The sequence below is a fragment of the Alligator mississippiensis genome, chromosome 1 (genome assembly GCF_030867095.1).
Source record: "Alligator mississippiensis isolate rAllMis1 chromosome 1, rAllMis1, whole genome shotgun sequence".
NCBI lineage: Eukaryota > Metazoa > Chordata > Crocodylia > Alligatoridae > Alligator > Alligator mississippiensis.
Genome location: NC_081824.1, coordinates 160,426,502 through 160,449,342, shown reverse-complemented (window position 1 = coordinate 160,449,342; position 22,841 = coordinate 160,426,502). Strand labels below are relative to the sequence as shown.

General features: G+C 39.2%; 1 protein-coding gene across 3 annotated transcripts in view; it reads left to right on the top strand.

The window, feature by feature from the left end:
• Positions 1-20,167, top strand: part of ADSS2 (adenylosuccinate synthase 2) — a 61,359-nt gene extending 41,192 nt beyond the window's left edge. For all 3 annotated transcript variants that reach the window (XM_019500616.2, XM_006269480.4, XM_019500617.2), the window contains exons 6-13: positions 1,044-1,151; positions 1,440-1,521; positions 3,215-3,341; positions 7,315-7,469; positions 8,023-8,147; positions 11,240-11,337; positions 18,252-18,401; positions 19,598-20,167. In XM_019500616.2, the coding sequence (XP_019356161.1) occupies positions 1,044-1,151; positions 1,440-1,521; positions 3,215-3,341; positions 7,315-7,469; positions 8,023-8,147; positions 11,240-11,337; positions 18,252-18,401; positions 19,598-19,650 (898 nt within the window). In that variant the 3' untranslated portion in view covers positions 19,651-20,167. The remainder of the gene's footprint in view (positions 1-1,043; positions 1,152-1,439; positions 1,522-3,214; positions 3,342-7,314; positions 7,470-8,022; positions 8,148-11,239; positions 11,338-18,251; positions 18,402-19,597) is intronic.
• The last annotated feature ends 2,674 nt before the right edge of the window (positions 20,168-22,841 follow it).

The following is a 22,841-nucleotide window of genomic DNA, read 5'->3' as shown; positions in this document are numbered from 1 at the left end:
TTTTCTGCCTCTGGTTTCAGGAAAAAACTGTTCTAATATCTTATTTCATTGAATGAGTTGCTCAAGTTTTTAGATTATAGCAGTAGCATACGTCCATTTATATTCCAATCCTTGAACATTTTAGATATGAATGACTCCTACGCTGAGCAAAGTTTGTGCTCTCCTGGTTCCTGTGTAGAATATAGTATTCAAAAGAAAGTTTCCCTATGTGTATTCTAAGGCAGTCCTTCGTTTTCCATCACTTTAGATCACTGCCTACAAACTCATCAGGGGAGATCAACAGCAAATAGGTTGAGCCCTTTTCTCCCCAGTGCCACCTGGGGTGACAAGGAACAATGGTAATAAGCTGATGGAGAATAGGTTTAGGTTAGAGATCAGAACGCAATATTTTACAGTTAGGGTGGCTAAAATCTGGAACCAACTTCCCAGGGAAGTGGTCCTCACCCCTACTTTGGGCAAATTCAAGAGGAGGTTGGATGATCACCTGTTTGGGGTCTTGTGAACCCAGCATTCATTTCTGCCTGTGGCAGGGGGTCAGGCTAGATGATCTGTTCGGGTCCCTCCTGACCCTAGCTACTATGATACTATGAGAGGAAGATCCTTTGTACAGTTTTCCTTTCTGAGGATTTTCTTCCTCTAGATGTGTGAAAGCTTTCAAAAACAGAGTCCTACTTGTTAATCTCCATTTACGTCACCAAGGGATGACAGTAGATTTATTTCCTTGACCATACACTTGAAGAAGCAACTATCAGTACATTTTCATTTAGAAAGAGATGTAGGTCAAGCAGAAAAAAATACTTTTTTTTTTTTTTTCAAGAAAAGCTCTGTATATATGGGAAAGTGAGAGAGTTGTGTTCACAAACAGGTATGAATGTTTTGAAATGGGGGTTTGTATTAAAATGTGAAAGCACTTAATTAAAAGTAAGCAAAAATGTATCTAGTATATGTTAAGAATGAAACTGCATTACTCATAACATGATTTGCTTTTAAAATTAATTTTCAGTCTAATTTTGAGAATAACATCATTTTTACTTTTTTGAAAGTTTGGGAACTACAAAAAAAGGGATTGGTCCAGTATATTCTTCAAAAGCAGCTCGAAGTGGACTCAGAATGTGTGATCTTGTTTCTGATTTTGATGAGTTTTCTGAAAGGTAATTTTTATATTTGAAATTTATGTTTTCCAGCATAACCTCTATATATTTGATATGTCTATATGTAAAAAGGCCAACAGTGTTTTGGTTGCAGTAATAGTATATTTTGGTATGTTCTATATAGATATGGGATTTCTGTATTTTAAAATGTCTTAAATGAATGCCTCTGAATTTTCCTTTTTATGGTGTAATAACAAAATAGCTTTATATCAAGGGGTTCAAGGTGTGGCAAATTTAATTTAAAATGTGTTTGACAAAAACTATTAAAGATAATTTCTTGTTTTTCAGGTTCAAACTGTTAGCCAATCAGTACAAAGCAATATATCCTACCTTAGAGATAGATATTGAAGGGGAATTGAAAAAACTCAAGGTAAAACAATTTCTGCTTTTAGTAATTGTCATATTTCAGTGTGAGAAGTTTCTTTCAAAATGGCTCTCATGAATCTGAGATTGATATCCATAATTTAAAGGCTGCTAATTCTTACTTTAAGAAGACTGTGCTTGTTGACATTGTTTGCACTCTTTTTTTGGAGTATTCTCCTTCAGGAAGGCTATTATAAACTAAAAAGGAATTGTGTATGTTTAGAGTACAATTGCTACTTCAGGTCTTACCATAGAGTAAGGGGATTTGAAGGTACAGTGTTTACTTTAATATAAGATAATCTTATATTCAGGATCATAAATTTGTTATAATTTTCTAGGTATAGAGTGTAATAATTGGAGGAATGCCTTGAATATGTCCCCCTCCCAGTGCTACATCAGGGAAAATAAATCTAAGGGGGGTCAGGTGGCCCCCTTGCGCTCTACCCCTTCCCCTACCTTGTACATGGAAGTGAGGCAAATTTGAAAACAATGTATGTTTACACATGCATTAATGCGCTTTTCCTAATGGGCATAAAATTTAGTACCTCCAGTGTGAGTGCATGATTTTTAAGTGACGCTGAAGGTAGCCTATTTTACTGTGTATTTGTATAATAGCATGGTTTTTTGTGCATTCTTTAATGGTGCATTAAAATAGGCTGCTGTGCCTTAAAGCATACATGTAGACACACCCAGTGACTTTTAAATAAGCATGCCTGTAGTCATTTGCACATAGGCAAATTACCATGGGTATCCATGGACTTAGTTCAGCCACAGTTGATTTATTATAGCTCTCTTAAACTGCTACAGGTTTTAACACAGGTACTCCATAAACAAACCTTTAAGCAGCACTTTATAACTGTTTATATATAGTATAAACTATGCATGATACTAGTCCAAATCCGAAAGGCTTAGTAAATGTGTGTACTCCAGATACTGTCTACCCCGTCCCCCCCTAAAGTATCCATGTGCAAATTAGTCCCCCACTCCTGACCCAGAGCCCAGGTGTTCTCATCACGAGTCCTGGGATCCTTCAAAATTTTTCCTTTGTTGCTTATTCTTTTTCCTTCTAGGGAGACAGCCTCTGTCAGGGGTTTTCAACTCCTTTTAATAGATGTACCCCAAGTGGCTGGACATGAAATGGTGGCAGCGTGGGGTGGTGGGTGGCTGCAGTCAAGCTCCCCCATTCTGTTCCTGGGAGGCAGCGGTGTTCAGTGATGCTTCGTCCGCACCCGCCTGGCTGCGTGTAGCCCCTAAGGCCTTCCCAAGTACCGCCAGGGTTGACAACCCCTGCTTCATGTCCAAACCACAAATCCTAAGGTTCCCCTTTCTCATTACCAACACATAGTGGCCCTATCTTCCTGGTCAGAAAGGACTTGGGTGGGCTTCCTTCTGCAGCTGCTTAATATCTTTAGAATGGTCTAGAAGGAATTTCTTCTCAATGTATTTAGCATTGCTTTCTTTTCTCTGCTTTCTGCATGCCAAAGGAATGAGTGGATTGTCAGTATGGGCAATAACAACACTTAAAAAATCAAACCTGATTACTTACACAGCAGAGTGGTACTCTTGACTTCTCTGGCTGGCTTTATTGCAGTGAATTTTTATAACTGGTATATACTAGATATTAAACTTACATTTATTTACTCTGTTTTTATAACTTGCAAATTAAATTCAATGTTTAAAACACTGTTTGTGTTACTTAGGGCTACATGGAAAGAGTTAAGCCAATGGTGCGGGATGGTGTTCATTTCATGCATGAAGCTCTCCATGGACCACCAAAGAAAATCTTGGTAGAGGGTGCAAATGCAGCACTACTGGACATTGATTTTGGTAGGTATAGCTTTGTTTTCCAGGAACTGTCCATAGGTCTGTTGTGAAAGCAGTCTGCTTGTACAGTATTATGGAAAAGCCCTAGCCTTTGTATTTAAAGTCAGATTTTGTTAGGAGAAGGGGGAAGGAGGACATTAAGTGATTTGCATATGTTTGGTCTTTGACTCATAGGCTATGTATTGAGGTGACTTAACAAATTGTTCTTAACTTGGGGCCTGGGAAAATGAGGTGTTAGTTACATTTGGGAAACTTTTTGAAAGCCAGTAAAATTGTGCATATGTATGAGAGAAGCATTTGCATCATCATTTTAATTTTAAGGTTAATTTAGCATAGAGTATTTCTAATACAGATGAACTATTTGGCATGTAGTTGACTAGTTTATATGTTACAGTTCTGTTAAAAAGCTCAAGGTATTGAAAGCTCTTAGCATTTATAGTTTTATATTTCAAGGTTTGTATTTGTGGAAGAGTTATGGAAAAGGCTTCATGAGCATTGCGATAATAGTAAGGTATCCAAACACATTACTTTAAAGATACGTTGAGTGTAGATCAGTAAAACAACTTTCAAATAGAGAGGCTGACAAACCTGTATCTCTGTAAAATTTAAGGTGCTCATTTAGGAGGCGTCTTCCTAAAAGAACTCTTTCCCCATGCCATGCTGCATGAATTTTGTTTGCAGCCCCTGAAGAACTGCTGTGAATACGTTCTCTCTGAGAACTTCTCACAGTTTGGAAACTTTCTCAAACCCATCATCCAAAATACTATAACTGAGTTTAATTATGCAATGGAAACCTTTTTCTTCCCTTGAACAATTGTTGGTGTGTGTGGAGTGTGTGCCCTTTGAATTGCTTATTTTGCTGATGGTAACATATATTGAATTGTGTTGCTGCTGTTTTAAGTGTTTAGATTTATTTTTTTTTAGAGTTAGATCATTGATTCCTGAAGCACAAATAAGCACTCTTTTTTTAGCTTTTTCATTTTTATGCATCTAAACAAATACGGGGTTTTCCCTTATTATTTTTATCTTTAAAGGATGGTAACATAAGAAATTAATTACTTAACTGATGAACAGAGGAAGATAAATCAATGTAGTAATATGAAAATACAATTGAGTAAGCTTGTTTCTAATGCCATGAAAGTTTCTTTGAGTTCTAGTGAAAACAATCTTATATTAAGAAATTATTAATCTGGAGTGTTTTGACACTCTTAAAATAAATAATTTTAAAAAACATGGTGATTTGGTTTTAATATTATAGAAACCTATGGGTGTGTACTTCATTTTCATCAACTCAGTAGTTTGCAGCAAAAGTGGGATTCAGATTTCTGTACTCCTTCAGTTCAAAATCTTGTATTAAAAAACAAGGAGTAAATAGAATGGTTTGCTCTTTGCCTTGAAATATAAAAGGTTTGGTTGTTCTTGAAGCATACTATTTCTTTTCCAAAATAAATTACACGGGTCTCTTGATAAAAGCAGCTGTTCTCCATTGTGAATTCACTTTATAAATCCTTTAAGGTTCTGTGTTGGCAAGAGTTAGCATGACTTATGGACTGCATGTAGACCTGTTTTTCTTTCATCTCTTCTCTTCTCCCTTTCTTGAATCTGTCCTGTAAACACTTCATTTCTCTAACAATTTTTAGAAGAAGTTTTTAATAACCTTTTTCACATAATTCTCCTCCTGGGATTTTTTTCCTACCAGCCTAACAACTTGAAACAAAAAAGCTCAAAATATTGAGGAATGGTTTAAAATATCAACAGTCTCTGCCTACAATGAAAAATAATTTCCTTTCAGATAAAGGGGGAAAGTGTTTGAAATCAAGTAAAAAACAAAACAAAACCCCAAGTTTTCTACCAGTAGTTTTTAATATTGTGTACACCAGCTTCCTTACTTTAGTTGGGTTGGATATTGAAAAAGTTTGTATATTAACAAATCTGAAAAACTTTTTAAAAGTTCTTGGTTTGGCTTGGCATGAAAGTTTTATAATTTCAACTTCCTGTTTATGGGGAGTTTTCAAAAGCAGTGCATATCAATAAAACATGCTGAATGAAGCTGTCTTCAATGCCATCAGCTCTAGCATAGATGGATAGTGGCATGGTTTTTAGACATGGCATTAATGCCTGTGATGATAGTTCAGAACAGTCTTCAAGATTTCATTGTCGTTTCTCAGATGTATCCATTGTAGCGTCAGGGTTGTCTCTCAAGTTTCCTTTGGATATCAGTGAAAACTTAGTCTGTTAAATTGTGGATGAGAGTGAAGTTAGATTAATATGCTCAACTGGGAACTAGAAGTTTATTGCAATGACTCTTATGGCATAGCCTGAGCCATTAGGTAAGTCAGAAGTATATTACCTGTCTGTTTTCCTCACCTGTAGAATCAGGTTAAATACTGCTTTTGAGAAATAAACTCAACAATATTGAGGATTAATTAAAACACGGCACAGCAGATTTATCTGGATACTTCAGTTTTTCTAAGTGGTCTGTCTGAGTTCTAGTTTTTTTGCTGTGACTCCTTTCTTACACCTCTCACCTGCCAATCCATGCTGAATCCTATTTGAAGTCTCAAGTGAAGGAGGCTTCTTACCATTCAGTTCTTAGCATGTGATGAAGCTTGAATTCATAGTCTTAAATCAAATGTAAATTAGTAATTTTTTTTGTCACATTCCTTTAGGAAGTGATTTTTCCACCAGAACTGTACAAAACTTAAAAATGATTTTCTAGCTGTTTAGTGCTTTGGATACTTTTTTAGGGATATTTGGTTTACCACAATAACCAGACCTTCTTTCTGTATTGAGGACTGAATCCTCTGTCGAGCCAAATTTTCATCAGTGAATGACTTCTTGGGATATACTCTCTTGTAGGTCTTTTGAAAGGAGTACAGGCACACCGCATATTACGCGTGTTTAACTTGCGCGAATTCAACTATACATGGGGTGGGAGGAGGGGGCGGGGCTTGAGTCTGCACATGGCACTGCCACTTACCTGGAGGCCCAGCCACCACCACGCTGCCAGCGGTGACTGCCTCTGCCTCCAAAGCCTCCTGCTGCCACCATGGAGCCGTGCCTGGAGCTGTGTGGCCGGCCACCGGGCGTGGTGGTGGCCGGGCGGCACGCAGCCATCCCCACCACCACCCCGCGCTGTGCCGCTGCTGCTGGCTGCACAGCTCTAAGCACGGCTCTGCGGCAGGGGCGGGAGGTTTTGGAGGCAGAGGCAGTCACCGCTGGCATGGTAATATGCAATTTCACTATACACAATTTTTGCCTTTACACGCTGCCTTCAGAACGTAACCCCCGCGTAAGATGCGAGATGCCTGTATGTATGCTAGATGCATCTTAAAATAACATTTTCATTTTTGTGTTAAAAAATAAAACTCTTTCACTTGAACCAAGACTAAAGGTTTTATAACTTTTGCCAGAGTTCTGTTAGTAACCTTCTCTGAAGCTGGTCTTTTGGTCCTGTATATATGACCCATAAAGCACCCTCTCTCCTCTCCCCCCCCCCCTTCCCCCCCCCCCAATTTAAAAGACAGCGAATTTCTATTGTCTTTAGATATCTGTAAAGTCTTTGCTCAACAATCTCTCTTCAGGTTCTCATATTTCTGCTCAGAGTGAATGTATTTTTAGTAGCAAAATGAAGCAGAGCTTTCTGATGACTTGGTCCAATTTTTATGGCTTGCATGACTCCTCAAAGTTTTTTGCCTGGGCTTGATCCTGTGCCAGTTAATAGAAAATTTTACTATCGAGTTTGATTTAATTGGATCAGGCAAAGTGAACAGGGTACTAGTAATTTTATAAATATGAAGAAAACTGATCTGCAGAGTGTTTATTGTTTTTTTTTTTTAATATTTAAATGAAATCTTACAAAATTCACAATACGCTTTTCATGGTTATCATACAAGTAATTTATGGCTCTTTTTAACAGTATCATACTCCTCAGTTTTTTCTTTTTTCTGTTTTTTTTTTTTTTTTTTTTTAATAGGGACGTATCCTTTCGTGACCTCTTCTAATTGTACAGTTGGAGGTGTTTGCACGGGTCTGGGTATGCCACCTCAAAATGTGGGGGAAGTATATGGAGTTGTAAAAGCATACACTACCAGAGTTGGAATTGGTGCCTTTCCTACAGAACAAAATAATGTAAGCATTGTTCATGCTAAATGTGTCATACAGGTGGAAAAATAGCTGGGCACATCTGTATATTCACCAGTAATACTTATGACAGTGAAGGGCATGTGGTCACTTGTACAAAACTTATCCTAGCATTTTACATGAGACATACACTGCTGTTTTTTGCCTTAACTAAAGGTTCAGTTGCAGGTGTTATTTATTACAAATAGTTTGCCTTTTTGCATGAGATACTGCTTTCCAGTTTTATCTGAAGCTGAATTCGCTAGGCTGGTAGTTTGACAACAAGTGACCTGTTTCACAGCATTGCTCTGTGGAAGCAAATAGCCATTACACTGCTTAATCAACATGCCATGTTTGAGAAAATAGCATGCCTGCCTTCCTGTCTGTGTTTTGTTGGGCATTTTTTGTCTTGGAGGGCAGGGGCTTTGTGTAATAGGGAGGTGCTAGGATTATAACAGTGTTGTATTTGTGGTCAAATGTAGTTCATAAGTACAAAGTTACTATTAATTCAGTGAGACATAGCATGGTCTCACATGGTTATGTTCTGGTTTTTTTTTATTAGGAAATTGGAGAATTACTGCAAACGCGAGGTAAGGAGGTTGGTGTGACCACTGGTAGGAAAAGAAGATGTGGCTGGTTGGATCTTATGTTACTCCGCTACGCCCACATGATTAATGGATTCACTGCGTGAGTAATCTGTGGTGCTGATGATTTCATCTTCATATGTAGTATACCAAGGATTACTGCAAATTGTATACATATGAAGCTCATCAGTGCTAGCATAAATTGGCACTACTTAAATGGATGCTACAAAGTTTAGTCAGGCTTAAAAGTTACGTTGTGATTGTTAGCTTGGCAGTTGTCTCCACTGAAATTCCATCAAGGTTCCCTAGTCTTCTGCAAAGCGGTTGTGTACTGTGAACAATAGATCTTAAAAAAACTAAGTATGAAATTGAAAGGTAAGAACTTAAATGAAAATCCCTTTTTATATCCCATGTAAGTTTTTAAAAAATATATATATTTTAAGGTATTTTGATGTGTAATAGAGGTAAAATAATTTGTCCCTATTCCAGTAAGTATATTTTGGAAACCTACAGTTTTATCGGTCAACTTTTTATACTAGTGGCATTTGTTAGCATAGTGTATAGTCGGTGCTTCTGTCACAGAAGTTGCTAGAAGCATTGTTAGCTTGCCAATTGATTTTTATAAAGCCTCAGTTCCAATTTGCTAGTCAAATAGTCTTAATCTGTGTAATATTCTGAGGGTCTCTTTTAACTTTTCTGCCTACCTTTGCATCCACTTAAAAACTGATACCTTGTGGTTTAGAATTTTTGGCCTTATGTAAACTGGAGCAGAATTGTCTCTGAAAAAATGCATGCGGAAAAATTGCAAGGGTTTAACAACCCTCCCACCCCCTGACTTGCATTTGTCACATCTGTCTATATTACAGTGTTGCACATGCTTCTGAATTCTTGCTTCACTGTCCCTTTAATTATAGTACCCTGTCACTCACTGTTAGGGCAATTGCAGGAACTGCTTACATGTAGCTTATAGTGCTTGTCATTTCTGGGCATCCCTCAGGAAGTCTTAGGGCACTCATGGCAGAATGTAAGAGGTTGAAAAGGCCACATATAACGATCAGATTTTTGTTAGGGTAAAAGATTAAAAATCAGTGAAAGAAGCTCAGATGAAGCTATTTAATGGGTAAACCAGTATAGATATAAGCCTGTACTTGAATTTTCCTTTTTCTTGCCTATTTTTGTGACCTAACCAAATCTGGGACGCATTTTGTATGTAGAATTGCACATTTTTGGAATACAAATAACTGTTGAACAGTGCTTTTAATTTTCATTTGTTTGTTAAACAAATGCAGTATATAGCTTCCACAATTGTTTAGTTTTATGCAAGCTAAATTTATCAACATAATTTATTACAGCATGATCTATAGGTTTCCCTCACCAACCACGGTTTTGAGTATCCATGGTTTTGCTTCCCCAGCCCTACTGGAGGGCCCCCCCGGCTGCCAGGGCTATGGACCTAAACCTGCAGCCCCTGCCCCTGCTCCCCCCTGCTGCCTGTTGCAGGCTGGGGCAGGGAAGCTCCCTGCCATCGCACGCACTCCTGGGGGCCAGTGGGCTCCCACCCTCCTTTGACTCCTCCAGGGCCTCCAGCACCTGGTGGGCACAACCCAGCGTGGCTGAGGACAGTGGGGCCACGTGGGGATCTCACCACTGCTCGCCCCCTTGCTGCCCTGGAGATGCGTCTCCTATGCCTGCTGCTGCTTTAAGGGGTGCAGCCCTGCACTGCTGCTTTTGCTGCAGCCCCGCACGGAGGAGGTGTGTTGCCAAGGCAGTGCAGGGCAAGCAGCGGCTCCTGTTCCCTGACATGCTGGGGCATGGGAGAGGGAAGCAGGGCCGTAAGGAACAGCGGCAAGCAGCTTCTTTATTTACACTATTAAAAGTAAATAAAAGTGATTTTTATACACTGTATGTTCCTTTATTGTTCATATTTAAGTCCTTAGCCCCATTTTTCCCATAAACCTTTTGTCTGACCAATCACAGTTTTGCCAACCATGGGAACTTTCAGGAACTTAACCCCTGCAGTTGGCTAGGGAAACCTGTATTACTTAATCATACCTCAGCTACACTAAGCTTTATAGACCTAGAGCATAAAACTCATAAATTGTGAGCTAATGCATGTAAAGTACAAAAATATTTAATCAAACATAAGCAATATTGACACTTGTTAGGGGGAAAAAGTAGAGCAGGGTAGATGGATGGATCCAGTGGGAGTGCAGTGGTGCCAGTTGCACCTCTGTGATTCCTTCTCCACCCAGACTCTAGCTAAAAACCTTCACTCAGGTGTGGTAATATCAACTCAGATGTAGGAATGACTGACCATGAAGTATTGGAGGCACTGTCAGGACACTCAAGAAGGCTAGATTCCTGAATAACTAACGTACATTTAACTATAATGACTACATGACTAATGACACAGTGTCATTTGACTATTTTTTGCCTAGTACATTGTGCTTTTTAACCCTTATATATACCCTAGCAAATACATTCACATTCCATTAGTTATATTGTTTTTTGCTTTGTTTTTGAACTAAATAACTTGTGCTAGCCCCCTAGTATATTAGTAAAGCATCTAGTTTCTCTCTAACTGGAGAAAAATGCGTTGTGTTATACATGATTTGCCATACCATCTGCACTTCCCATCTGCCCATGGGGGGCCAGGGTATCTGTTCATAGCACCTGACAAAGTAGGTTGTTGCCTGTAAAAGTTTGTGCATCGTTAAACCAGTGAGGTGAGGGTGGGACCTTAGAGACTACCATCTGCCTGGACACTTGTCGGCTGTTGTAAGGGAATAGAGATGCTTGCAATTTTTTTTATGTAGTTACACTCTTGCTTACTATTGGATGTTAATATAGTTGTTAAAATCATTCCATACAAAGCAGAATAAACAATTAGAATTGTCCACTTAATGCCCCAGACCAGTCCCTTTATTTAATAGGGAATACTGTTTCTTAGCTTATGTCCTTTTTTATACAGAGCCAAGTCCAGAGTTGCTTATTGCCTTTAGTAAGCTTTGTACTGGGTTAACAGTGGCCCTGTTTCAAATTGAATAGCCTTCTTTTAAAACAGAAATGTGGTTATTAAAATTTTAGAAAAATTCTAGCCAATTTTCGATCTTAATTTTTCGTGTTATAAGATAGCTGAAATTTAGTTTAGAGTATACATTTAGTATTAACAAAGCAATTATGTTTTTTTAATAGGTTGGCTCTTACCAAATTGGATATCTTGGACATATTTCCAGAAATCAAAGTGGGTGTTGCTTACAAACTAGATGGGGAAATCATACCTCATTTTCCTGGTGAGTCTATTTACAGTTACTTTCTTGAGAGGTCATAGTAGCGTTCACAAGCAAACAGACACTGTGCATGCATGTACATGAACTCCAGAGAGTTTGGGACTGAACTAGTGTCAAAGCCATTTTTTAACTTCTCAAACAGTGGCCCAAAAGGCTTTCCTACTGAGAAATAAATAATTCTAAAATATCCAACAGTTTTTAAACAAAAATGCCAATGCTGTTTTTATTCCACTCGCTTAATACAATTTACCATAATGAATCTAATCATTGAAGAGAAGAGAAAAGTAGTTCTAATAAATGTATATATTTAAAACTATTCAAAATTGTATTTCCATTGTAATGCTGAATTTTTAAGGTTTGAAGTTTTGAGAGATTTTTAGGGATAAAGGGAAACATTGTACCCCATTGAATAGCTAGAAGTTTTCACCTTTTAATAAGTATATAAGTGTATAGATGTTAGCTCTGAAAGGTCCCAAGTTTTATTACCTGAGATCTTTGGAGCTACTCACACTTTAATGTTAAGAATAGTACAGACAGAGATTAATTAATAGCAAGTGACAAACCTATCTGATTGCATGAATTAATGTTAGCCATGTTTATAATCATATGTGTGATAGTGTGTAGATATTTGAGGTGGTTGGAAAAAAAATATTTTTAAACCCATAGAAGCTATAACTGATTGCTTCCATCCCTGTCTTATTATTTATCCAAAGATGAACAACATATTTATTGAATGTAAGTTGAATATTTCAGTAAGTGTTTTGATTATTTTGGTTTCTAGAGGAAAACAAAGCAGGCAGTTGATAGGCATGGATAACAAACCAGTTAAATCTTCCTGCTAAGGAACTTAGAGCACTAATGTATGTTCTTATTTAGTCCCCATAATCACATTCTTATGGAAGTGGTTGATCAATAGCATATCTATCTATATGTAAGAATTTATCCATAAATAAAAAGCTAAGTAACTTTATTCTTTGTGTAGGACAAAAATAATAATTCTGTGTGGTCAAGGCCAGGGGCAGGTTGCTACTGTGTAGTAGGATTTTCAAAAACATTCAGGATTGGCCTTATTTAGAATTCTTTAAATTCTCAACGTATGTGGGAGAATATGGGAGCAGTTTTAAAAAATCTGCTTTTATTTTTTCATGTGGCTTGGTCTGATTCTCTTTAAATTGGTTTTGCTATCTAAATCCATCCTCTTTATCTTCATACAACACTACAAAATAAATGCAGTATAAGTTGTTGACTCAAGCATTCATTACAGTGTTTTATATCTTAGACTTTACTTACAGTTTTTAAAATGCACCTATTCTGTTCTAACTGCATGTACAGAATAGAAAGAAAAGATTACAGGCAGACAGATTTGCAAACGCATAGTAAATTCTTCCTCGGGCAAATTAATCCATCAAGACTATCAGTAAACCCTTTGCTGTTAATCCTTTTATCAAAATACTCCCTTATTAAAAACAGTGGAAATAGATAAACATTGCAAGATGCTTTAGGGATAAATTCCAATATTTCCAGCATGCAAAAGCCTATGATTGGTTTTTGTTCGTTTTTTTTTTTTTTCACACATGCTCTGTTTCTAGTGCATGTCTGTGCAATACCATAATCTTTTTAGTAGCGTCTTGGAGCACACCTGTGTGTAGCATACCTAGGTGTCCAGGATCTGAGAGGGTATAAACAGCAGGAGTATCCAAACCACTCTTTCTTTTTACAGTACCCTGGTAAGGATCCTGAAGTCCCAGGGTCCTGTTTAACTGCTCCATGAGTCTTTGTTAAAGCCACTCCATGTTTTACATTTATGCAATATCCTAGGGCCAACACCGGTGGGGCCCAGAGCAGGCTGGCAGGAGCGCAGGGTCCTGGCCAGCAGGGGCTCTATGGAGCCAGGCCAGCTCCCCCCTCTCCCTGCTGGTGTAGCCCAACCCGATTCCACAGACCCCTCCTGCGCCCCACCGGTGCTGGCCCTAGGACATTGGTCCCAAGACATTGGGACACTGGTCCCAAGATGGTGACCAGGGGGTGGGGCACCTGTCAAGGGATGGGGCTGCCCATGCGACCCTCAACAGCCTGCCAAAACTGGGTAAGCGGCCCTCTGTCCAAAATAATTGCCCGGCCCTGTGCTATGCCAATATGAGTATTCAGTTCAGCCTTAAGTGACAGGCTGTTGATAACAATGGAGCCAGGGCATGTAAATTTACTTGCAAAATCCAATAGATTGTTGTTGTGATTGCTGGTGGTAAATCAGTGTTCTGGCCCATAACATTGGTTTTCTTGATGCTGGTTGTAAGACCGAACTGTTGGCAGGCATGAGTGAAATGACCCATGAGGCTTTGCAGGTAGCTCTCTGTGTGGGCTATCAGTACAGCAATATCAGCAAACAACAGCTTGCAAATCAAAACTTTTCTATACTTCAGTCTGTATGGGGATACATACCCTGTATCTCCATACCAAAACACCATGCAGGGTGGCCTTTTAGATCCTACAGAGAATACAGTCTTTCTTTCCCTAATATAAAAATCAAGGTAATTTTCCTTTTCAGGATTTAAGGAGCCCTATTTTATCCAGCAGGCATCTCGTAAGACCAGCCAGGAAAGTGAGCAGAAAGACATACAGGAGGCAGACATCGAATCTCTCCAGAAAAGTCTCCTCCTCATTTGACAGTACTATGACTGCTATGGTATTCTGGTTCTGCCTAATACCAGCTCTTTCAAGAATTTATCAGGAGAATGGATCATGTCTTGGAAACTGAGTGAAAAATGGCAGACAGGCGTTACCTTCTTTCCTTTATTTTTTATAAACATTTTTAGAAGCCTGTGATATCTGGGATTTAAGTTACAACCATCCTCCAGGAGATGCTTAAACAGAGACTAACCAAAGGACAAGGACTGTAAAAGAGGTCAATATCCTTGGTCAAAATTCATATTACTTGGCCAGCTTACAAAAGCATGTCAAACTATCAAACACTTCTGACCAAATTGGACTTGTTAAATTGGGACATAAATTCGAATCATAGAAAAGTGGGGCTGGAAGAAACCTCAAGAAGTCATGTAGTCCAGTGGTTCTGAACCTTTTTCCTACCAGGACCCATTTGCAAAGATCGATGCCCTGTCCTGACCCACACACCCCTGGCCCTGCTGGTGCCTGACCCATAGTCCCCTGCTTCCCCCTCACCCACTGGAGAGGCCCCCAGCTGCTCCTGTCCCACTCAGGCCAGAGCATCGTGGCTGCAGTAGCTCTGGCTCATGCAAGCGGCAGTGGAGCGAGTCTAGTCCCAGCATAGGCTAGAGGAAGGCGAATAGGCCTGTGGCACCCCGCTTTGCCCTGGGCTGGGACTGCTGCAACCTGCCAGGCAGCCTGGTAGTGGCCCTGTATCCACGGGCACCAGCCTGATGCCACCAACCCAGCCACACAGCTGTCTCCTACCCCATTCCTCCTCTGGAAGGGACAGGTGCCTTCCCACCACCCCTCTGCCCTGCCACAGCTTGTGACCCTTTGAAATTCTTGCAACCGACCCACTTTTGGGTTGCAACCCATGAGTTGAGAAACACTGGTCTAATCTAACCCTTTGCTCGAGGTTGGATTATCCCTGACTAAACCATTCCAGTCAAGTACTTGTCTAACTTTCTCTTAAAGACTTCCTCAGATGTCAATTCAACAACCTCTCTTAGTCATAACCACAAGTGGTTAACCACCTACATAGTGAGAGAGAATATTCTGTCGCAGGGGACAAGACTAGGAGCAACTGACTTAAACTGCAACAAGGGAAACTTAGGTTGAATATTAGGAAAAGCTATCTCCATCCTTTGTATAGCTGCACTTCAGGTATTTGAAGATTGCTGTCAAACCCCTTTCCTTCCACTCCATTCCTTTTTCTCCAGACTAAATAATCCCGGTTCTTTCAGCCTTTCCTTTTAAGTCATGTTTTCCAGACGTGTAATCACTTGTATTGCTAGACTTTCCGCTCTTTATTTTTCCATATCCTTCTCAGAGCGTGGTGCCCAAAACTGAACACTGTGTTCCACATAAAGCCTTACTAATGTCAAATACAGTGGAAAAAACACTTTCCGTGATTTACAAGTAACACTCCTATCATACAGTTCAGTTGCTCTTGGTCTTCTAACAAACACAATGTTGGAAAATATTCAGTTTATGGTCTGCTGTAACCCCCAGGTGCTCTTCTGCTATACTGTGACATAGATTGGGGAATATCTGGCTGTCTTCACACATACAATTTTTCTTTCCTAAGTGCAGGACATAGCATATATTTTAACACTTGTCTAAGCACTTTGGACCATTCCTTCAGTTTATCAAGGTCTTTCTTAATTCTAATCCTGTCTATCCTCCATACATTCTGCAACTCCACCTAACTTGGTGTCATCTGCAAAATTGCTAAGTATGCACTCAATTCCATCCTCTAGGTTGTTAATGAAGATATTAAACAGTACTGGACCCAGGTCAGACCCCTGGAGAACCCCATTTGATACTTCCCGTAACTAGACATCAAGCCATTGATGACTACTTGTTTTTTCCAATGAGTTGATTTATAACAATCTAGCTAGTTATGTATCCACCCTACTGTATTTCTCATTTATCTGTGTTTCTATAGTTTAACAATGATAATGTAATGGGAGACTGTCAAAAGCCTTACTAAAATCAAAGTGTATTGCATCCACTGTTCTCACCTTGTCATATAAGGAAATCGGGTTGGTCATGCATGACTTGCTTTTGATGAATCCATGCTAGCTCTTCCTTATCACCTTGTTCTCCACTGGATGATTAAAAATAGATTCCTTGATGATCAGTTCCATAATTTTTCCAGGTGTCAAGGTCAGACTGACTGGTCTGCAATTTACAGCATCCTCCTTCTCCCCTTTCTTGGGCACTGTATTTGCCCTTTTCCAGTTACTGCTTAAAACTATTGCTTCAAACTTGCAAGACACTTATTTTCATACTGTGTCATTTCATCTATAGAAATTACCTCAGTTTGCTTGTATGAATATCTTATTCCCAATTCAGAGTGGTATACTTTAAGCTTCTGTACAGTCCTGAGGGTTGTACATAGCTGGTCCTGGCTGCACATCTGAGTAATTCAGAAACTTAAGTTTACCCATTTTTTTTTTTAATTTTTTTTTTTTTTTTTTTAGTGACTGGCTGATATGGGATCATTCAACTCAGATTAAAGTCCTGTTTCAACCCCTACTCAACACAGCATACTTAGGGGTCCATCCACTGGGAAGGGCTGATATACCACATGACAGATTCTTTGTCAGTCTGCCTCACTTGTTGTTTAGACCCATCCAAAGGTTTTGTTTCAAGCTCATGGGATATGTAGCCATCTGCACTTGTGTGACAGTTTGCCAGACTTCACCTTCACTCGTTGCAAGGATAGTTGAAGTTTTTGTGTCTTATGAGAGATAAAAGATAGACATGTTGGTTGTGCGGGCCGGGAGCGGTCCGAGGCATTCAGGGGCGCGCGGCAGGCTGTGGCTAGCAGCCCTGGCACGTGGGTCGGGGAATGCAGGACAGCGGACTAGAATTAGGCACGGATGCGTAGTGGTTGATTAAAGATTATTTACTTACACCGTAGATGGTCGCGGTGCAGGCAGGGAAAAACTTTGCTTTAAGTCGCAGTTACAAAACTCGCTCGAACAAGACCTGTAGAAAACTCGAGCCTCTTGAAATAACCCGGAAAGAGCTCTGGATACACACACACGAAGTTTGCTAGGCTCCGTGGAACGAGCGCGCAGGGAAGGGTTCGTCGAGGGATTAGGCGGCGACGGGGAGAGGCTAGAGGTTGATCAGGCCCCTATATCCTTCTTAAGGCACACGCTGGGTTTGTTAGGCTCCGCAGCGCTTGGAAGTTCTTCACAAGATGTGAAGTCCTCCTTCTCCTCTAGATGGTTGTGGAGTCCTCCAACTTGGGCGGAAACCGCTCAAGCCTCTTATACGGCTAGCAAGCCAATCGCTAGCCGCCACGTGGGAATAATTTAGAAACAGCCAATAGTGGGGAACAAATTTGCATGCGAATGGCGGGAACTCCTTTGCACCAGGGTTTTCTCTATGCAACTGAGAATTGCACCGTGCAAAGAAAGCTCCTCGTGGAAGGAAATAATTCTGCAGTGCCGAAGCGCACACATAATCATACCCTTTGGGTCATGACATTGGTCAGGATTGTCAGAAGGTTATTTTCATTAAATTGTTGGAAGGACTGTCTACATGTATGCAGTGGACTCCCAGAACTTCCCAGAAAGACATTGACAACTTCCCATCCATCTGTGTCAACTCAAACATGAGGGAGGTGCTTTGTAATCTGGTCTACCAAGACCAGTCTTCGTTTAAATATCTTGGAGCTGACAGTTGTTCCCTTAACATGCACAGTCTTCTTCCCAGTACTCTGAGTACTATAGTATGTGTTGATGGACAAGGTCACATGAATATACTGTATCAACAAGCAAAATGTTAGAATAGAATAAGAAATCTAACATACCTTGTTCTATGAGAGAACAAAAGAACAGGGTGCAACCACCTTGTTTTTCATGGCCCCAGCTATGGGATGCTCGAAAGCATGTGGAGTAACAGTGCTATTCTTCAAAAAGATTCAGTTCTCATGCAGCTGGTTCTTTAATATTGATTTTCTTGAAGGATGTGGACACTGATCTATTTTTTTTAAAGGTAAGCCCCTGCCTATATCTATATCAGAGCCACCATTTAGGGCCCTTTTTGCTATTTTGGTTGCAGTATTGTTCCTCAAGCTAAGGGGTAGCATTAAATAAATCTTTTTGGAGGTTCCGTCAGTAAAAGAACTAAGTTGGGGCTTGATTAAAATGATTTCTAGCTGTATGACTGGTTCTTTAAGGTGATATGAGTCTATATTAGTTACATAGTAAACAGACTTTTCTTTTCCTCTTCAGCAAACCAAGAAGTCTTAAATAAAGTAGAGGTTCAATATCAGATACTCCCAGGGTGGGATACAGACATATCAAATGCAAGAACATTTGATGAACTTCCTATAAATGCACAGAACTATGTTCGCTTTCTAGAAACGGAGCTTGGTGTTCCTGGTAAGTAGAACAAACTTTCACATGTAAAGAAACCCATCTGGAATAGAAGCAACTTAACTTCTATTTCTCTTGCCCTTCTATTAGTGAAAATTACTCAATGTGCATCTAGAGTGATAGAATTTGAAGTTGATATATTTGTCCCTTGTCACTCTGACACTAATGTATTGCTTTGTTTTAACTGTAAAATCTAAAAATAGGGAACACTTAAAGGTTTTTAGTATATTTGTGTACTTTTTTACCAATTAGTTTTTGTTCTTTTAATTAAATTTCTGTTTTTTTTAATGGATTTACCAACACTTAGTTGTGTTTACATTTTCTTGTGAGGAAAGATTGCCTGGGAGTCGGGAGACATGGGCTTCTTTCTGATCACAGAACATGATTGTTGGGCAAATATTTTAACTTCAGTGTTTTAACACCTATTTCTGAAAGGGGTTATGAGACTTAGACCCCTGCCACATGTTATGTTTAAGATGTGTGTAACAACTTAGTCGCATCTTAAGTTGTAACCTGGCCACATGTTAAAGTAGTTAATGGCGTCATAAAACAAGGATTAAGCCATAATTTTTGTGGAATAACTGTGGTTGGTTACTATGACTCCATTAACTGAATGTGTGGGGCCAGGTGCGCCCCATGGCTACAAGTCTCATCAGTTGGTGGGGCTTCCAGCTGTAGGGAGTACCATGTGCCCCTGGGGGCTGGGAGCCCACAACTGATGGATTCCTGTGGATGAGAGTCCGATCAGCCAGGAGGTCTCCTACCAGTGGGAGCTTATTACTTGCCGTTGCAGGGGAAGTCTGGGATAGTGATCCCTGGCTCCCCCTGCATTAGCAATAAAGGAGGATGGGATCTGATGCCTTATCCCATCCTGCTTTATTGCCTTTTCCCTTATGGCAGGAAATGGGGTTAGGTAGATTGCACGTCAGGTCCCTTCATGCCTTACTTGCATGCCTAGCAGGGGCCTTAATTTTAGGACCTGATCGTGTTACTTTTTAAGTCAGTGATGCAAGATCAAGCACTTGGAGATCGGACACAGAGATATTAAAGAAATGCAGTGTCATTGCTTAATAATGAATACTACGGTTACTAATGATGCATAGATATTTACACAGAAGAACATTTTTTTTTCTTTTACAGTGTCACATTTGAGTTTATGATAAAAAGTGAAAACTGTTCTGTCACCTTCTTTTCTTCTGCAGTTAAATGGATTGGAGTAGGGAAATCCAGGGAGTCAATGATCCAGCTGTTTTAAAGATTTCAGATGCATGGAAAGACCATACACTCCTCAAAAGACTGATCATTCTTAAATGTATTAATAGCCCGCAAAGCAAAGATGTTGAAGATAGATCTTGCATGGAAAGAAATGCTAGAGATGGTCTCACCAAATCAGTTGCTATACCTGAAAGACTTTGACCTGTACCTGTATCAGCTGTCAACTGGCAATTTCCAGGACATTTGTCATTATTGTTGCTCATGGTGCCACCAGGTTTTTTCTTTTTTATCAAATACGTGCTCCATAATGTAATTCTTGGTTGAACAAGCTAAGATGGCATTGCTTTCATGACTGTTTGTCTTTGTTATCGTCTCTCTGCTTTTGGCGGTGTTACTTCCCTGAAATTTTAGACAGTAAAATAATGCAGTTTTGCACAAATAGTTTTATGTCTTCATTATTTGTATTCTTAAAGCTGTTGTATCCTTTATGGCTGTTGTGAGTGATTAAAGAGAGGGACACAAATGATTTTATAATGCTATAAACACTGTCTAAATTATTGTTTGAGTTTTTTGTTCAGAAAATTGTGATGGTGACTTGTTTGGAGTATGTAAGGGTTTGTTTGTTTTTGAAGGGTACAGCACAAAAACACTTCACACTTAATTTACACTTAAGCATTTACAAGAAAATATGCCCACAGACCTAGAAATTTGATATTGTAAAAAGCTCATTTATAGTTATTTAATAACTCTTCTAATTTTATTAGTTAACTTTTAAAATGTTAATTTAGATGGCTGCATTTCAAGAGTGCCTACTGCCAAAAAGCAAATGTGTTGCCAAGGAAGCAAAGTTGTTTTTTTTTGTTTGTTTGTTTTGTTTTGTTTTTAATCTGATTAGGACATTTTGGTGCCATTTTAAGTTTCTTTATACATCATTGGTTAAAATATCTTTTTACTTCACATTTACCAAAAGAAAGTACTGACAAAGTATTTTAAAATGAGATGTATATACAGTAGAAATAACATTGAATGTGGGTTAGACATAGGTAAAAATGGTGAGAAATCACCCTTTTATACCCTTCAAGGGTGGTGCTTTTTCTTTAATGACATTTAAATACTTTCTAGAAGGATTTCTATGTACACTTTGGAGGTGTAATTCCTACTGCAGGTAAGAGACATGTTTACTTTGTTAGTGCTGGAGGTATTAGATTAAGTAACTGCACTATTACTAGTTTTTATTGAGTTTATGACTAAACATGATATTGGATGTTTTTCTACTTTGTGTTTTGATGTTCAGATACTCCCCTTTCACTTGGAAATGGCATACTTTGTTTCTTAATCATTAACTGATCAAACTTGGGAATGCTACTGTACTGGATTAGTTACTTTAGCTGGTAAAGGGGAATATAGAAAACTTTCAATTATAAAATAAAACAAAATACCCTTCATGGTCAAACCCAAGCAGAGAGATATAGATATAATAAATAGAAATAGATATAATAAAATCAGATTAATTCATTAGATTCCAAGGCTAATTTTTAGGTGTTTTCACACGGCAAATAAATTTTTTATATTGGCCATAAAAATATTCTTCATAAGAAGAGTAGTGTGAAAGGGCTTATTGCATTTATATGAGCATTTGTTGCCAAGATGTTTAAAGGCAATGTAGAATGATCAGGTTTGGGTGGGGAAACAGGAAGAGGAAGTTACTACAGGAATAAAGTAAGATGACAAATGGAAAGAACCTTAAATGTGCCATTTGATACAGATCACGAATGTGTTTTGGAGGTACTTGGGAAGCAAAGAGTGGCTTTCTTTTTTTTTTTCCTTTTTTTGTTGTTGTTGCCCCATTAGGCAACAATGCTTTACTCTGTAAAATGGAGTAAATTTGTTGGGCATGTAATCCACTTTTTCCTAGCCTTTGGTCAGATAATCTAAGAAAATTGGATTATTTCCTAATTGAATTTGGGAGTTGAACTGGTTTGATCTCTTGAATCTAAATTAATCTCAGCAGGCAGAATTCTGGGGCTTCACATCAGTGAGCCCCTATGGAAGAAAATAAATGTTTACATTACCTTTGGGAGATGGAGGGAATTAATTTCACAATTTTGAGCAACATGGCAATTTATTAAATGAGAAGCCACTGTTTATAAAGTACTTCGGAAAGGAGCTATTTGAGCGTATGTAAGGGCATAAAAAAGCAGCGCTAGATCTTTAGGGGATTTGGAAGATGTGTTGTTGGCAAACTCAGCTGCTTAACCTCACCTGTGGAAATGCTATCTGAAAGACTTGCTTTCATTTTTCTGTATTTTAGCATTGTCCTTTAGGTTTGTTCATGGAAAGGAGTAAGCTGTCTCTTTAGTAAACTTGTCATTGATTTTGATACCAGTCAAATTAATGGTATTGTGCAAGTAAGGTTCAGCTTGAAACCTAGAATATTGCAACATGCCTCCATCCACAACTATTGCTTTTTGGTAAAACTTTAAACTTGTTGATAATCTTCTTTGTTTGTCTGTAAATCCTTGGGGCTGTAAACATTGGGGTTTTCTAAAAATTGTAATATGTATGTGTTCGGGCCAGACCATAACAAGTTCTGTTGGTTTTCTTGCCTTGTCCGAGTATCGTAAGGGATGCTGGGTCCTTGTGTGTTGTGAATAGGATGGGTGGGGATTACTACTTATTGGTCAATGCATGGGTATCAAATTCATTGCACCCCACAGGCTGGATAAGTAGTGCAGGGCCAGTGCATAGCCTCTGGATCAGGCTGGCAGACCAGCTTCCTGCACCAGATCCAGTGTGCTGGGCCAGCCCAGCACAGGTAAGGCATGCAGTAACACAACAGTTCCAGCTCATGGAACCATTCCAGCATGCACTGTATGTGGTGTAGTGGATTTAGTTCAAGATTTGCAGCAGTACATTGGGCCAGATGATATGACTCAGCGAGTCGCATCTAATACCCCTAAGTTAGTGGCCTTAATGTGCCCTTCTCTGTCGTCAGCAAGAGCACACTGTCCACCCATTCTGTAAATCTACCAGTTGGGAACACTTCAGACTCGAGCACATCTGTTTTCAACTTCTCATCATACAAAGTGCCTGTCATTTAAATCCACATGGTCATATTCACAAATAAAAATTAATAGTGGCTTCTGAGCCACATAACCAATACAACTACAGGCTAAAATATGATGCAGGATACTTCTGCAACTTTGCAAAAACAGACTTCTGTTGGTTTTA